The 18592-nt window shown below is 43.6% G+C and overlaps 1 protein-coding gene across 1 annotated transcript in view; it reads right to left on the reverse strand.

The window, feature by feature from the left end:
- ME3 (malic enzyme 3) overlaps nucleotides 1-18592 on the reverse strand; it is a 136550-nt gene that overhangs the window by 62535 nt on the left and 55423 nt on the right. Inside the window, exon 2 of the mRNA XM_050898636.1 lies at nucleotides 923-1056. Within this exon, the coding sequence (XP_050754593.1) occupies nucleotides 923-1056 (134 nt within the window). The remainder of the gene's footprint in view (nucleotides 1-922; nucleotides 1057-18592) is intronic.

Below are 18592 nucleotides of genomic sequence, written 5' to 3' on the forward strand. Positions count from 1 at the left end.
GAATACGTTACATTTCTCCAAAGATTTTTCTTTCTTGAAAATGCTTCACTGACTGAGGTTGAATTTGTCAAATTGAAGCCAGAAAAATGAAAACCTCAGAAAAATAGAGATTGCAAATGATTTTCTGTCTGAGAAATTTGTATGAACATAATGACAAACTCCCTTTTGTGTTCAGCACCCAATCTTGCGGCGTGGCTTCAAAAAGGCATCACACACTGCCAACAATATATAATTTACAAGCTCGACACAGGCATTTGTGACACAGAAAAACCAATGCAATTGCTCTACAGGGGAAGAGTCCTGCTGCCTCAGTCCCCAGATCAATGGCAGCTGAGACAGATGGAGATGCAAATCCTACCGTCCATCACAACAGGAGTCAAACACCATCCTCCATCAATAAACCTGATGAACAATATGGATGCAATGGAAGCGCAGAAACAGAAAGATTAGTCAATACACATCATTGTTTCTGTTTTTTTATTTTTTTCCTACCAGTTGGCAGGTTCTTTCTGTTCTTCCATCCGGTATTCTAGTGAATGTATTGATGAGCATACAGATAGGTACAGCAGTACATGTGTTCACTCTTACCTCCAGTGCTCTGGGGCAGGGACTGCCTTTTTGTTGCACACTTGTACCCAAAGTATAGTGAATTGCTAGGCTAATACCAGAACTCTCCAGCAATGTGGTGGTAGAAAAAAAGCAGTACCAGTGCTATTTTGGGACTGGGATGGCATGTAACTGAGGTGAAGGCAGACAGGCCAGAATAAACACTCCTGGTGCTGGAGAGTATGGACAGCTGGAAAAAAGTGACTCTGAGGGAAGCCTGCGTGCCTTGAAGCAGGATCCTCAAGTCTTCCTGGGGGCTTTAAAGAACTGAAAATTAAAGGGGGAGGGAGGACGAAATAAGATGTTTTTGACATACTTGTCTAGATCGTTAGATTTGTTCTCGTAGTTTTTCATCACACGGAGGACTTGAACGTCTTGGCTCAAGAAGCAAGGAGGAAGGAGGCCATGAATTCCCAGCTGCAGCCTCTCTTCAAGTGTAAAAGCCATTCCCTGGGAAGAAAAGAGGAAGGCACGTTCAAATGGCACGATATGCACTACCAGATAGGATATCCAAGAGGAAAGCAAGCAACAGCATGCAGCCCCCAAGGGCCTGGAGACAGCCCTCCCCTGCAGGAACCGTCAGGCTCAGACCACCCAGACCCTACAGCTTCTGGATTAGCCGTCCCAGTGCCAGCAGGGCTTTGATGATTCACACTCTTTTGCCGTTTGAATTCGGTTGATCTCTTTAGTGTATACAACTCTATAGGGTATATATTCTTAGGGTTTCTTTCACTTAACGCTCTTCTTCTTATATTACTTGATTAGCTCATGCCTACTAGTTTCAATGGCCTTCCTGAAAGCCCAGCTCTCACAATCCTTTACAAATCACATAACAGGTTTAGAATCATAGAATCATAGAATCATTTAGGTTGGAAAAGAGTCTTAAGATCATCAAGTCCAACCATAAACCTAACACTGCCAAGTCCACCACTAAACCATGTCCCTAAGTGCCACATCTACAAGTCTTTCAAATACCTCCAGGGATGGTGACTCAACCACTTCCCTGGGCAGCCTGTTCCAATGCTTGATAACCCTTTCGGTGAGGAAATTTTTCCTAATATCCGATCTAAACCTCCCCTGGTGCACCAAGAGGCCGTTTCCTCTTGTCCTGTCACTTGTTACTTGGGAAAAGAGACTGACGCCCACCTCACTGCAACCTCCTTTCAGGTAGCTGTAGAGAGTGATAAGGTCTCCCTTCAGCCTCCTTTTCTCCAGGCTAAACAACCCCAGTTCCCTCAGCCGCTCCTGATAAGACTTGTGCTCTAGACCCTTCACCAGCTTCATTGCCCTTCTTTGGACATGCTCCAGCACCTCAATGTCTTTCTTGTAGTGAGGGGCCCAAAATGGAACACAGGATTTGAGGTGTGGTCTCACCAGTGCCAAGTACAGGGGGACGATCTGTTCCCTCGTCCTGCTGGCCACACTGTTTCTGATACAAGCCAGGATGCTATTGGCCTTCTTGGCCACCTGGGCACACCGCTGGCTCATATTCAGCCGGCTGTCGACCAACACCCCCAGGTCCTTTTCCGCCGGGCAGCTTTCCAGCCACTCTTCCCCAAGCCTGCAGCGTTGCATGGGGTTGTTGTGACCCAAGTGCAGGACCCGGCACTGAGCCTTGTTGAACCTCAGACAATTGGCCTCGGCCCATCGATCCAGCCTGTCCAGATCCCTCTGTAGAACCTTCCTTCCCTCAAGCAGATCAACACTCCCGCCCAACTTGGAGTCACCTGCAAACTTACTGAGGGTGCACTCGATCCCCTCGTCCAGATCGTTGATAAAGATATTAAACAGAACTGGCCCCAGTACTGAGCCCTGGGGAACACCACTTGTGACCGGCCACCAACTGGATTTAACTCCACTCACCACCACTCTTTGGGCCCGGCCATCCAGCCAGTTTTTTACCCAGCGAAGAGTACGCCCATCCAAGCCATGAGCAGCCAGTTTCTCCAGGAGAATGCTGTGGGCAACGGTGTCAAAGGCTTTACTAAAGTCAGGTAGACAACATCCACAGCCTTTCCCTCATCCACTAAGTGGGTCACCTTGTCATAGAAGGAGATCACGTTAGTCAAGCAGGACCTGCCTTTCATAAACCTATGATGACTGCAACTGATCACCTGGTTGTCCTGTACGTGCCGTGTGATGGCACTCAGGATGATCTGCTCCATAACCTTCCCTGGCACCCAGGTCAGGCTGACAGGCCTGTAGTTCCCCAGATCCTCCTTACGGCCCTTCTTGTAGACGGGTGTCACATTTGCTAACCTCCAGTTAGCAAAGATTTAGATTTGGTTACTGAATACTATACCCAACTCATGAACTTACCATAGTATACCCAACTCATCAACTTCAGTTACCTTCTAGTTTTTCACCAGATGCAACGTGTATTAATGGCATATTAGCAGTGCAGAAGACAGACTTGACATGTAGGATGCTTTCTCAGTGCTAACCCTTTCTTTTTATTCAAGGAGCACATAGAGTGCCACAAGTCTTACTAAGCTGACCCTGGCCCACAGCTGAAGCTCAAATGCTAGATTGCGTGGGATAACCCTGCTCTTACAGGACAATTTAATCCTTCCCAGGCAGAAGCCTGAGCGTGTCCTGCTCCTGTGCATGCAGGGGCTGATGCTCCAGATGACCAGCAGCGCCCTGTGCTGGACTCAGCCCGATGAACAGCAACAGTAAATGCATTCTGCAGTCTGGGAAGAAGATTATAAAAGGTCTTAGTCCTTAATTAATGGGATTTCTGCTATGCTGATAGCAGATTAGACAGCAGGATAGAAGGAAACATTTTCAGAAGTGTCTAAGGAGCTTAAATCCTAACGAAAACTTCACCCATAACTAACCAACTGATTCGTATCTTGATGAACAGCTGGCAGTAAAATATTCAAAATCAGTAATTATTGAGCTATGTCTACTCAAGCACACAGACAAATGCTTAAAAAATCTTAATGAACAGCTTTATGACTCTATAGCTGTTAAACTGCTATTTTCTTCCATGGATTTAGTGTTCCTCTAGGACAAACAGCTGTTATTGTTGCACAAGAAAAACTGAGGACATATCTCGATGAACTTGGTTTTGGCAGCCCTCCCTCACCTCCTGTTGCTTGTTCCTGTCCCCGTGCCATCCCAATCGTTGTGCCAGCACAAGCATGTGTGCAGTCACATGGTTAATCAGCGAGAGGAAGTACCTGGATTAAAAATAACCAGGTCATTTGAGCTCAGAGCAGCACCCCTGGCTGATGATACACCACAGATGGCTCTACAGACATTGGCAAAGCTGGGCACAGCCACTGGGGACATACAGCCGTGGGAACGGACCGCTGGAAGAGCCGCTCACTTGTAAGTGGTGCAGATGCTGGCAAAATTGTTTGTCAAACTATCAGCAATGCCAAGTAACCTGTGACAGGATAGAGGAAAGGACTGAAGCTGAATCTCCTGTTTGCCAGATCCATGCTTTGTACATAGTGTGACACTTCTTTTATTAGTAAATTGTGCACTAGCGCGAATTAAAAAAAAAAAAAAGTCTTCATATATTTCAGAAAAGATACTCAGCCTCCAGGACATCTGAGAAGAAAGCAGTCTTTATTCCACAAGCATTTTCATAGTTTTTTCCTGCTCTGTATCAAGATAGAGCCAAGTATTTTCGAAATCTTTTGATCTAACATCACGTCAGAGAGAAATCTTTCCTCTTTCAGCCAGCAGACGAGGAGTCAGCAGTTGCCCAGGAGGCAGGAGGTCAAGATTTTGCTGTCAAACCCAGAAACAGCATCAAGGTCTCTGCGGTCGTCATTCAATGTTGTACCCAGGACACGGCTGGTTCTGCTGAAGTGCCTGACATTTCTAACCCAAATTTCCTTCCTGGACCTAAGAAGCCTTCCCCCAAATGAGTTTCATAGCAGAACTGCTACATTCCCACAAGATAAAATTTGAGTTTTTGTGAGTCATCATTTCTGAATTAAAAAAAAACCCCAACACATTCTCATCAGAAAACTTGCAACCATTCGTATTCTCCAGACTGGAGACTCCTGAAATACTAGACTAAGATCAACACTGGACATCAGCTCTACATCAGTATTTGGCTTTATACTGACAATAATGTATCACAGCAGGGAAAATACAGCTACTGCGAATGTCAAAGGTTATCTGCAATGAATGGGAAAAAAAAAGATACAATTTCAAACCATTTACTTCCTGCGACCTTTGAACATGGACGATAGATAATGGGAGACAGAAATATTTGGCAGTAAATACTCCACTTGCTTGTCTAGAGAGAGTCACATCACAGGTTGGCTGATCAGGGTCATAGACCTGACCCCTGCTCATCCCCTGGAACAGAAATGAAGCTCAGCAAAAAAGTAAACGAGTGGCAGTTACTCTTCTAAAAGAGGTAGAAAAGGCAGAAACACAGTATCCTAGGCATTGCTGCCCCCAACCACCAAAAGTCTTCTTGTGGTATTTGTTCAATAAGAAAAAAAGGCCTTTCAGTTATTTTCCACGCACTAAAATAGTGAAAAGTTTCAATATTTCATCAAATGATCACACACCCAATACAAGAAAAAAATTCTGTATTTCAGCTCATTTCTATTCAAAATAATACCATGACACCTTACAGAAACAGCAGTCTGCATGGCCACTAGTAACCTCCTTTTTTTTTTTTTCCAATGGGTTGGGCTCTGCCTGGATGACATCTCCAACAACCCAGCGTGGTCAGGAGCATCCAGCTTCCCTTTACCCAGGGGCAGTGTGAGAGCTGTGATGGAATTACAGCTGCCATCAAGGTGAAGCACTTGTATCTGGGCACTTGCCCTTCAGTCCCCCTAGGTTTTTTTTTTTCCTTTTAGGAGGAACTCACCAGGCTGAAAAGTGTTCATCAGTGCGCTGGGAAACCTCTTGAAGTGGTATTGGGAATTAATGTAGTAAGATTGAATAGGGTCAAAAGGGAGCGTGGGGTTGTAGAGCGGTTTGTCTGTGTAACTTGGGCTGGGAGGGACATTTGTGCACACCTTGGGCACAACTCCGCTTGGCGCTTAATTTCTGGCTAGTTTTTAGGTCTGCGTAGTGCCAGGAGTCCGGTCTCCAGTGTGAACTCTCTATTTCAAGACACATCAAATGCAAGACTCTGAACTCGAATTTTAAGCAATTTAGAGATCTATGCGCATGAATGCATGTTTTTGGATTCCGAGAGCAGATCAAACTGTTTAAACACACTCACAGTTGTGCCGTTAACAGTCCAAGGGTAAGCATGGTCATACTAATATACAACACCTCTAGCTCACTGCACTTTTGCATTTATTGCATCTGAATGAGCTATACCAGGATAAGCATCTTCATACTGGAGCAATTGCCACCACGTGTGATGAGGAAGTCGCTGCCTTCACAACCAGTTAAATCTCCAAAACACTTTTAAGTACAGAGCTGGTCCATCATACAGTGGCTCTGTGGCAGGGTCGGGAGCAGAGCAGAAATCGCCTGCCCTAACTTTGAAGGCTGCTTTCTGAAGTTTCTCGGAAGGTCTAGGAGTAGGACCCCTGGGTGAAGTGGTTATATTCACTGAAACAGCACAGCGTGAAATGAATTTGGAAACACATTCTGCCCCAGATCAAAAGCTGGAATTCACTGAGGTATTGCTATGTTTAAGATTAAAGCTTTTAGGGTTGGATTTTTTTTTAAGACTGCCTGAAAGCCATATTGTACCACTCTTTTTCTGGTCTTCAAAGGTCTAATGATTAGATGGTGAGCCACAGCCCTGCAGAGCTAAAGCCAGGTGCTCCAATTCATTTTTAAATGTATGGGAAATGAGTTGTCATGGAGAGGGCAGATGCTATGTCACTACCCAAAAACAAAGGCAAAAACATCAGCTGCCCACAAGGCTTCACACTACATAGGGGCTAAGCGAGGGGTTTTGTGCTGAAAAAGGCTTGCTGCAAAAGAACCCCAAATGCTTCTGTTTTCTTACTGCTGACAGCACCAAGTCTGTTATGTGGCAGCTCCCTCTTTGCAGCTCAAGCCCGTAAAAGCCACTTATTTTAGAAACTGAAGGGTGAAGCCAATTCACAGATAACAATTGGTTTTATCACTGCCTGCACTCTCCAGCAGTGAGAACGAGTGTTTCACTCAGGGATGAATATAAGCAGGAGGGATGCAAGCATGGCTTAGCCTTATAATTTACACATTATAGATCATACTTCTGTAGGTGGGAACAAAGACACAAAATGGTAGTTCCCAGGGTATCAGAAAACTGTTGTTAAGGCAATGGGGGCTTAATCAAGGGTTAAATTAGACCTTACCTAGTGCAGAACATGCAGAGTCCACTGTGGCTCAGACCATCTCCAGCTGCTCAGCATCTTTTGGAGCAAAGTCTTGGCTTACTGCATCTTTCCATATCCCTGTGCTCTAGAGTGCAACTAGCAGCCACAGGACAGGGAGGGCTGTGGGGTGGCTTGCATGGCCAGAGCAAGGGGTTTATGCAGTTTTTACAGTCCCAGGCCGCTGCCTCCGTGATACTGGGACTCAAGCTGTGGTTCTCAGCCTGCCTTCTGGGACCACAGTCCTTAAGCCACGCAATTGAAAGCTGGCCTGGCAGTCTCTGAGCTGAGTAAACAAGGATCAGTGAACATCTCCCAACTCTTTGGAAACAATCCCTGGAACAGGGAACTTCCTAGTCTGATAAGAGCAGAGTGCTGGAAAGGGACATGGGGGAAATACAGACACTCAGGGATCACCACTGCAGGCTGCAGGAGCAGGCACAGCTAATCTGCTTCTCCTTTATAATTAGTATGTTAACAGCCATGCTAGGGAAGTCCTAATAGTCAGGGAACTTAATAAGCTTATTCCGTACAGATTTTTTCCATAATGTGTTTTCCATAGATATTTGCACCTGTCCAGTTTTACAGCCGGGATGTACTTTGACTATCTGCAAGCAAAAGTTCCTCCTGTAAGGGGTCAGCACCAGAAGCTAAACTAATCCCCACTGAGACTGCACGCAGGGCCTGGGGAGCAGAGAGCAACAGCAGAAAACATCAGTTTTTTACACTGTGAAAGATTTTTCTACAAAGGTGAGATCCTACTGTGGCCTCCTCGGCTCCAGCTGACTTGATAACCCTCTTCACAGTGCTCCTTCTCAGCTACTCAAGCTTCTCTTGCTGGTGTGGATGGACTGCCACAGGCCCTGTCCTGCACTGCATCCCACCCTGGAAAAGCTGTATTGAAAATATTATTTGCATTAAAAGAGGGAAGGAGGCACATTGGAGGGGTAATCCTTTACGTTCTCATTTTAAATGTCTTGTAGCTTCTTATTACCTTTAATTTGTATGTGTTTGTGCTCTTAAGCTTGGAAAAAGCCCAAACCCATGATGCTTTGGGTGATGGGGAAGACATCATTCAGCGTGTCTTCTCTGAAACCTGGAAAGATTCCCCACTGTGCCTTCTCAGAAGTTATTGCTGGGCAAACCTTTTTTTTGACTGTGATTTACAAACTCTTCTCACAGTGTCTATGCCTCTTTCTGGGTTCAAAGTCACTAGTTGAAAAATCCCACACTCTTGGCCATCCCCTTTATTACGAAGTGATATAATCGTGGATTTCTAATCCTTTCCTATCGTTGTTCCTTGCTCTCCCACAGAGCCTGGGAACGCTAAAAAAACCTCCAAGACAAAGATAATTAAGCAACTCAACTTCATGTTTGTTTCCGTTCCTGGGGAACCATCATTAATGAGGTTCACTAATTCAATTACAACGTAAGTTGTCCCTACTATTAATGAGGTTTTACCAGTAACTGTTTTGTTTTGTGCAAGTAACTTCCTTTCACTGGATTAGAGGGACATATTTCCATTATTCTTCTCATTTTTACCTTGTCTTACAACAGTGACTTTTGATTTACACCAACATAAGAGTGAGGAGAACTGGAACATGACAAAGTCCCTGTGCCAGAATACTTACTGACCAGGGACCTGATCCTGCACAGTTTATCTCACAGAAGGAAACACTTTCCTGATGAGGACATCCCTGATGGGCATGTGCCAGGCGAGATGTGACAGGGTCACAGGCAAGAACAAGCAAAGCCATGCTGTTCCCATATGTTACAGGAGGTTTACCTAAATAAATAAAACTCTTAAGACAAATGTCTTCAGGGTTTTATTCATTAATCCATAGGAAGAACTTCAGTGCTAAGCTCCTCAAGCCCTGCACTGTGATTTCAGACTGCAGGCGTACAGCTCTACATCGAATTCAGCAGAGAACTCATTACTATTTCCCACAGTTTGCCAGCCTTCAGGGCAGCAAGTTTTCCTTCACAGAAAAAAAAAAAAAAAGATATCCATATGCTAGAAATTGTATGTGTTTTGTCTGCAAACAAGATTCTGTTGCATCGAGAAGAACAGATTTTTAAAGCTGAACTAGATAAACTTCCCCAAAGAACATCTGGTTTGGCAGACTGATTTTGTGAAGGATCTATGAACTTCGCAGATGGTTAAAAACAGCATCATTGCTCTATTGATAGGAAAGGTGGAGATAGACAATTAATGCCAAGCAAGGGGTGACAAGATACAGCTTTTTTTTTAAGAAACTCAAATTTTGGGCCAAATTCAATGCCTTCCTTCTTCCCACAAAAGCAGTATTAAGATCCTCACGGAGTTCGAGCCAAGCTAACAGGAATACTTCTTTGGCTTTAGTGAGAAATAGGTTAGGTTGCCATTTGTTTTGATTTTGACTAGATTCACAAATGTCTTTACATGCATGAAGTGTCTAAATACAAGCTTCAGTGTCTTTCAGTAAAGGAGAAGAGTAAAATCACTACATGGAGAATAGGACTGCCATGCTACAGAAAAACTTGGTGTAATGGGGAAAAAACCAGAGAAATCCTGAGAAATTATTAGGAGCAATAGAGCAGTACAGAGTCCCAAACGGTGTGGGACACATGGTGCATGCATACACGCATACAGCAGAGTAAAAGACTGCCTGGATGAGCTTAAAACACGAAGCATTCACTGGTTGTCTCTTCACGTATAGGAAAATACTTGGCAGAGAAGGGAAGCCTGATGGAGCAAGCAGTAATGAGGACATCAGGTTTTGTGCTACAGCCAAGCACATGGGCAGATTCCTGAGGCAAACCCCAAATTCTCAGACCCCTATCAAAAATATCCCATGTGATCTTGGCACAGACCCCAGTGGATTGGCCCTCCTGACTCCCCAAAAAATGAAGACACCCTGGTGTCTCCTCTACATGATTCCCAGCCTCCCTGTGTAATTCCACATCTGTTTTATACCTACCACTGTCACACCTTTTTATGCCAATTAGAAACGAGCTAGTCCAGGATAGAAATGAGAAGCTCGCAGTCCACATGGCTATCTATCTCAGCTGTGGGGGATGCTATTCTTTCACCTTGTGGGGAGAGGGAGCAGGTTAAAATCAGTTTCTGCAAGAGGTTTGCCAAGTACAAAAACCAGTATTTCTGTCAGAGTATGGCAGTTTCTGTGATGCTGCAGACACATATTTCTCCCTAATATGATGTTTTTCCTAGACAAGAAGAATTCAGCATAAATTATAATGCTTGCATTCCTAAGTCTATGAAAACCAGCCCTCATCCTCAATTCGGACAAGCAAATATGTCTGAGAAGAAAGATCAAGGCAATTTTAAGGTTCAAATGTGATCCAAAACATTAAGAGAATACAGTTTTAAAAGCCAGTTTTACAATGTCTGGAAACTTCTCCCATTGTACAGGCAGCTGGTCATGTGAGTCGTGGTTGCATATAATTTGGGTTCGGTGCTATAGAGAGCACTAACTGCCTTTTGAGGTTCCAGCAAATTACATAAAATGAGGCTTGCGTGCTTACTGCTCGCACGTAAACTGCATCGTGCTGTGGGTTTGGAGGATGGGAGTCTCTCCGCAATTTGTATCTCATTTGCTATTGCCACTCCAGCAAATGAGGTTGCTCCAAATGTAGGTTGGAGCTGGATTACAGTTCATGGATGATTGCTGATGGCAGTATTTGGTTGAACACCACGGAAAAACACTGCCTAAGCCATACAACTAGCTGTTTCACAAGAAGGTCGCTTTGATGGAAGCTTAATCTGAATGAAACCAAGAGTAGTTTTGCTACTGACTTTACCAGAGACTATTTCTCCACTCTACCATTCATATGTCCTTGTATGCTTCTTCTACCAAAGCTCTGTAGGAAGGAACCGTCAGCAGCAGCTTCTTAAGCAGTACCAGATGCTCTCTGCTCATTCCCATCTAATCCAGGACAAGCAGACTTGGCTTCTGAACCACGATTTTGATAGCTGTTTAATGAGATGTAACATATGCCTGCTTCAGAGCACTACGGGCCATTTGAGATGCTTACAAACCATTCAGATACCCCCTCAGATAAAAGATTCTAGAGAAAGGCAATGTTTTCCTTTAAAAATTAGGAATATGAGAAATAAAGAAGGCTCTAAATAAGAAATCTGTCATCTCAGTAAAACAAACTCACTAGAAAAAACACCACTAAGCTCTCCTCCAATTATACAACCACCACTTGAAGACAACTAAACAGGCAGGTAAACACAGAGCATCCTGCAGGAAATCTGTGTGAGCCTCCATTTCCCGTTTGAGTAATTCACACTGCTTTTGTTTTTCCCTCACTCTTTCTGCAGTCCATCCGCACTGTGACGTCGTTGATGGACATCAACCCAGGCAGCTTATGCTGGGGCTCAACAGAGAAACCGTAGCCATCGTGATGTGCACGGGGCCAAGGTATAGTCACCCATTGCAGCGCCCATCGGCATTGCAACACACCAGCTGAGAGATGTACAGCACTCTCGAGAGTGTCCAGCTTCCCTTGGGAAGGCAAGAGCAGATCTTCGTGCCGTCCTCATTTGGCAGCTCACCTTAGAGTTCAGCTGTGCTTTGCACCGTGATGATATTTTTCTTCCCACTTCTCAGCCTTCCACAGACTCAGCCCTCCGATGGTCTTTTATTCTGTCCCTCAAGGCATTAAGCATCTTGCATCCCTCTCTTCACTCCAGCATTTCTACAACTGTATTTCACAAAACCCCTTTTTAACACTGACAGGTAGCTAAAGCTGTATGTATACACACATATATATATGTAACACAAATGCATGTCCTTTTCCAATCCAGCCTCCAGCCAGCCCTAAGATGATCTCCGTGCTGACCTCACGGGCTGTTGTTTTGCCAAGCACATGTTTTGCTTCAATGCTGAGATCAGTCATCCAACTGTCCAAACTACTTTTGGCATCACGAGGAGAGTAGCTAGCCTACCGCGACTACCCTCTGAACCGGCCCCTCGTCCTCCTCCTTGTCTGAATATTTTACTTCAAACTTTTTCTTCCTTTTTAATGCAGAAAGGAAGAAGGAAGATGCATGAAGTGCTCACATACGTGCGATCTGACCTTTCGTGTCTACAGCTCTCATCACCTTTGCGTGCACTCTCCCTGCTATCTTGGTCTATTGTCAACTTGATTTGAGCTGTCTCTAAATTATATGCAGTTGAATGCACAGCACTCCGCATGCTTGGCCCCGATACCGGAGCATCTGGACTGCAATTTGTACAATAACACAAATACAAAATGATACATCCTTTCTATCAAACTTCCCCCGCAGGACCTCTAAATATTCTTCCAATGATATAGCCCTTTTATTTTCCACTTTCTTTGCTCCTCAAAATTTCAGCTCTATTTTTTCCATATGGTGTGAGTAGAACTACGTCCAAATATTCCAGGTGACAAAATACCACTAATTTCATAGAAGTGCTTTAATTTTTATCACTTTCTCAAGATTGAGCTTAACCATTTCCAGTTTCAAAAGCACCCGCTGCACTAGAAAGATATTTACACTAGACTATAAATCAAATAACTAATAAAGTTCCTGAGATTTTTCAAAAAAAAGTTCAAAAATGAAAACTCCCATTCTCCTCTTCCAACTGCTTTTAATCAAAGGCAGTATGAAACAAGTTATCCAAGTTCAGAATGGCAAAAAAAAAAAGTACAATTACTCTGAGATGAAATTTAAAGATTAGAACCCTTTTGATTCCCTGAGCTGTTTGACAAACATTTCTATGGAACAGGAACTGCAGCAAGATGTTATAAAATATTTATGTCAGTCTGCAACATGCGTGACCACATGTTGGTCAAGACAGCTGAACTGTTCATTATTACTAGGAAGCTGTAAATCGCCCCTTTGGCAAACCTTCAAATGAGTTTAGAAAAAAACTGGTTCTGTTCTTGATTCCATTAGATGCTATAACTTAAAATGCAAATAATATTGTTCTTGGCATGGCTGCTGCCTGTTCACCTCGGCACAATTACTCCAGCCTCTCCTAGCTTAGACGAGTATCGTCCGAGGCCAACGCAGCAGCTTCCTTCCTCCAACAGAACATCTATTCTTCTGTAAGTGAAACAATTTGGCTAAATGACACAAAGGTGAAGCGTGACTGCAGTAAGGGTAACAAACACAGTCCAGGCTCCTTGAATACACAAGCATTATCCCAAAATAATGTGCTATATGGATGATCAGCAAAGGCAATGGCTAAAGCATTGATTTCACTCATGCACCTCTGTTTATTAGGAGACACCAGCTGACGCATCAAACCTTCAAACCTGCCATTCGAACTTGGGTTTCAACTTAATAATACCTGCCTTGCTGAAAGAGCATGGTGCAGTGTGGGGAGCACTGGAGGCAAAGCCAGCCGAGTCTGCAAAGACTGGGAAGGTTGAAGTGACTTTCACTTATGACCTGCTGTGAACGACTTGCATGCAGGACAACAGGATGGCCACTGATTTTGTTTTATTCAAAACCAGCTGATAACACTGGGCACATCTTTGGGAACAGACCCCTCAAACTCAGGTTTCAGTCCAGGGTTTTGATTCTCCTCTGCCTGGCACCACAGTCATGCAGCGACATCAGAATAAAGCAAATTTAAAATGATTTTGAACTTGTTCAGTGTTTGAAATAACTGAAGCCCTGGCTATTCAGAGCTGAAAAGCTAGATGGAGACCTTACTGCGACCTTCCAAAATATAAAGGGTGCTTATAAGAAAGATGGGGACAGACTTTTTAGTAGGGCCTGTTGCAATAGGACAAGGGGTAACGGTTTTACATTGAAAGAGGGTAGGTTTAGATTGGACATAAGGAAGACATTTTTTAAGATGAGGGTGATGAGACACTAGAAGAGGTTGCCCAGAGAAGTTGTGGATGCCCCATCATTGGAAGTGTTCAAGGTCAGGTTGGATGGCACTCTGTGCAACCTGATCTAGTGGAAGATGTCCCTCCCCATGGCTGGGGGTTTGGACTAGATGATCTTTAAAGGTCCCTTCCAACCCAAACCATTCCATGAGTCTACATTCTGGGGAAAACAAGGCTACACTTCAGCGTCAGTATGATTTTGTCAGTTCTCAGTGGCTATATGACATTTTAGCAGACACAACCACCTTCCTCCTGGGGCTGAAACTCACATATAAGAAGTTATCACAATATCCATAAAATCTGAGTGAGGGAGCACTCACTCCTGAAGTTATTGGTTTACCATTATGTTTGGTATTGAACAAAACCTAAAAAGTCACACTCTGCTTTATTATCCTTTACAGTAAAAGCATGGTTGTCAGAGTACGTGTGTGCTGGTTTTGGCTGGGGTAGAGTCATTTTCTTCTTCGTAGCTAGTATGAGGCTATGTTTTGGATTTGTGCTGAAAACAGCGTGGATAATACAGAGGTGTTTTCATTACTGCTGAGCAGTGCTTACACAGAGTCAAGGCCTTTTCTGCTTCTCACCCCACCCCACCAGCGAGGAGGCTGGGAGTGCACAAGAAGCTGGGAGGGGAAACAGCCAGGACAGCTGACCCCAGCTGACCAAAGGGGTATTCCATGATGTCATACCATATGACATCGTGCTCAGCATATAAAGCTGGGGGAAGAAGAAGGAAGGGGGGGATGTTTGGAGTGATGGCATCTGTCTTCCCAAGTAACTGTTACGTGTGATGGAGCCCTGCTTTCCTGGAGATGGCTGAATACCTGCCTGCCGATGGGAAGTGGTGAATGAATTCCTTGTTTTGCTTTGCTTGTGTGCGCAGCTTTTGCTTTACCTATTAAACTGTCTTTATCTGAACCCACGAGTTTTCTCATTTTTACTCTTCTGATTCTTTCCCCCATCCCACCAGGAGGGAGTGAGCGAGCAGCTGTGTGGGGCTTAGCTGCTGGCTGGGGTTAAACCACGACAATGTGTCCGTATGGCATGTCTTTTGTGTGTTTAAAAAAGCTTTGTCTTCTGTTCCATCAGTATGTAGAAGTGCTGACTTTGCCAGGTCAGTCGTTAACCAACATCATTTACTTTCTGGCTGTGTGTCTGCCTTGCTGCCACACGACAGCATCCTTTCCCAACCCAGGAGAAAAGGTCATCAGTTTTGACTGACTGATCTATTATTGATGTTGATGAACTAAAGGATGCTCTCAGAGGGAAGGCGTGAAGCTGAACGGCGCCCCAGGGAGTTATTTAACAGTTATTTAAGGCTGTGCACACAACTGCATCAACAGCCTCTTCAGTAAAAACCATGCTCTGGACAAAGGTCCAGGATGCCTAAAGATGGGATCCCAGTCATGATACCTGTGTAAGCAAACTGACAGCTTTTTTTGTTGGTTGAAAGAACCTAACAGCAATTTAAGAACAGCAGCATAGTGTTTTGCTTGTGCCTTCATACCTCTGTAATTGTTTCAGTAGTATGTGCGTGATACTATATCCTTGTGTCTGAAAACTTGCCTAAGAGCCAACAGAGTGGCTGGCAAAGCCCAGGTGATCTCTACCCACGGAAGGGGCAACCTCTACATGAGGGTGCTAGTCCAGTCCCTCTGGACCCAGAACTCAGTGCAAGATATCAGTGAGAGGCAGCAGGCTTTTCCTTGACTGAGCTGCAGAGATTGGTTTGCAAGGTGATAACATTGGGGTCTGTTTGAGGAAAATGTTTTCTGCTGGGAAGCCCTAATCAGGACAGCAAGAGGAGTACCTGAGTGCAAGGTACTCTTGCAGTTGTTAATGCCACCATGTCTTACACTCAGTAATTCAAGAGGATCATCTCCTGCAGCTCTGAAAGGCTGTAATGACAACAGAAGTATCATACTAATCGAGTGTCAAGTGAGTCCAGCCAGCTGGTTAAGAAACTAGCTTGACACACTTCCTAGACCTTTCTGTCAAAAACAATGTGGCCAAAAAAAAGTAGAATGGGATGGGCAAGGGGAAAATGAGCAGCTAATGGGTTACAAACTGTGCAGCTCTCTAGTACCATGCAATGGTCAGGAGGAAGCCCGTGGGTTACTTCAGCCCCCACAGCAGGGTCATGCACTGCCCCAGGAGCTGACTCTGTTCCTCCAGGGCCCAAGGGGAGCTCCCAGAGAAAATCACTTGGGCACCGGCATTTCCAAGCTGGACTGCATTTCCATTCCTAAAGCAGTTTCTACTGCTTTATTACAACACAGATGTAACTTGCTCATTCACTCCCACATCTCTCTCTCTTCTGATTTTCTTTCACAGAAAATGCAAAGAAGTTAAGTGGCAGAGCTGATAATTAATGCCAGACTATCTTGTGGAAGTTGCTATTTCCAGGATGTATCATTCTGAGCTTCCAAGAATGTCAGTGAACATTGTGTTTGGGCTGCAGTAGTCACACACTGTCATCGTATTTCCTCTGACAACTTCCTGAAGCAAGGTTTTTGTTTTTTTCTAGCTGGTATTAGATGCGTGTGTGTCAGAAACTATGGAAACAAACACTGTTAGTGCCAAATCTGCAGGGTGAACATTACTGCTACTTCACCACACAATAAAGAAAACTTGCCACTAAAATTTGGTTATTTTCACAGTTATTAGTAACTCAGGTTACTTTCATGAAAATGTTCTGTGTACGAATAATGTCAGTGATAAATACAGAGGATCCTTCAGACAGTTCCCATGCATTTGTTGCTCTAGGCTGTTAGGCAACTTGGTGCACACCAATTTGAAGATCACAAAATAACTCCGGTTGGCACACAGTGGCTATCTATCTGCTCTATTTGGGACAGCGGCTGTTGTAAGTCCATCAGCCTTATATTCAAGTGTATACACTGGTTTCCAGACAGCAATGTTGGGTCTTGCTTTTTTAAAGAAATCAGTGGACTAAGCCCTTGGTGACACAGATTGAATTCTGATATAGAGCTTGATGTCTGAACCACCGCAGCGTCTGGTCTTCTGAGACAGGGCAGATACGACGTCTCAGGGCAAGTTGTGTGCAAGCTGTGTACATGCTGTCAAGGATATCTAGCTCTGGAAGCTTTCAGGGAAAGTCAAGTAGATCCCAGGTGTGACTTTCTGGAAACTACCAAAAGCCTTTCCCTTCAGCAACTATACCCCTCACAATTCAAAACAACCTTTTATGCCTAAAGCCCTGTCAACTCAACCCTTCAAAAACACAAAGCACAAGGAAGGAGAGCCTAACCACAAGCAGAGTCTGGAGGCCCTGAAGGAAGGAGGGCAACATCTCCGTGGCTGAGTCCCAGAATGACAGTCAGTGATATGAAGTGATATGAGCAACTAGGAGGATCTAAAGACAAAAGCGCTGAGTTAATCCTTTTGTTAGAATAAATTTCAAAAATGAAAACTTTAAAGCCAATTTCAGAAGTTTGTCTGAAAGCCATCTCTTCTGCCCAAGGCTTGCAGTTTTGTTCTGAGCTTAACGCAGGCTTTTGTTCAGCAGCAGGCTAGGGTGGAAATTATGAAGCTGGCATTTAGGCCATGCAAAATCATACCCTGTATGTACTGAAAGGGAAAGCAAAGTGGACTAAGCTTTCTTTGTTCCTTAGCTGGAGGGTTTGGCTTAGCACTCAGCCTAGCCCTTCTTTCCAGCTTAAGACAAAACTGGATTCCAGTGGTAAAACCCTGGCTCCAGCGAATTACACAGCAAAACTCATGTTGAATCCAGAGCAGATCAGATATAAGTCCTTGTGATTTGTTTGCTAGACAAAAACATAAATGTAAATAATGACAATTATTCCATTATTATTCAAAAATAAAACCTCCTTTAAGTGACAGTTGAAGCGATGGCAAGACATACCAAGGTTTAATCATATTTAACCTGCGAGGTCCTGTGAGAAGCAGGGAGTTGGACTCGATGATCCTTATGGGTCCCTTCCAACTTGTGATATTCTATGATTCTATGATATTATAGCCTTAAAGTTTTTAAAATAAATACAACTTCTGTAACAAAATAAATGTTACATTATTAAGCTACATTTCTTGGAAGGAAAACTCACGCTTTTTAATTAACATAGAATCAACAGAGTCAAAGTCCAGTATCAGGTGCCGTATGTAACAAATGCCAATGAAGTACACTCTTCCAAACATAAATCCTTTCATTTCTGCTACTCTGAAATGTCTCACCTTAACGTCTTTGGATTTGAGTTTAGCTAGCAGGTACAGCATTTCTTCTCCATTTCAGCTAGCCACAAAGTTGGAAAACCAACTCATATTTGATAAAGGAAAGAGAACATGTCTTCCTTCTCCATTCTTTTACCAAAACAGAATCAAGAATCAAATCTATTTAGTCAAAATGAAAATGAAATTTTCATTTACTTAATGAAAACAGAGCCATATTTTCCAGGGGTATTTAGGTACTTGTAGATGCAGAAAAATATCTACTGGGATTATCAAAGATACATTAATAGGATAGGTCTCTAATTTGCACTGTGTTCAGATTCCAGAGATTTAATATAGAACTACCTAAATACCTCCACAACTCTGATTGGAAAGGTAACAAAAAACTACAGATTCTCTAGTGGCTGTTAGTATTTTATTTATTTTATACATTTGCTTTTCTCAGTAAAATAAAATTATCCTAAGAGGGGCTGGCTACACAAAAAAAAAAGCCGTTAAAAATTGCTTTCAAAGAGAGCTCTAACTTCTAGCCAAACAGCCCTATTATAAAATCAAAATAAAAGCATCTGGAAAAGGAAAAAAGAAGAACACGTATGAATGGA

The sequence above is a fragment of the Gymnogyps californianus genome, chromosome 1 (genome assembly GCF_018139145.2).
Source record: "Gymnogyps californianus isolate 813 chromosome 1, ASM1813914v2, whole genome shotgun sequence".
NCBI classification, from domain to species: domain Eukaryota; kingdom Metazoa; phylum Chordata; class Aves; order Accipitriformes; family Cathartidae; genus Gymnogyps; species Gymnogyps californianus.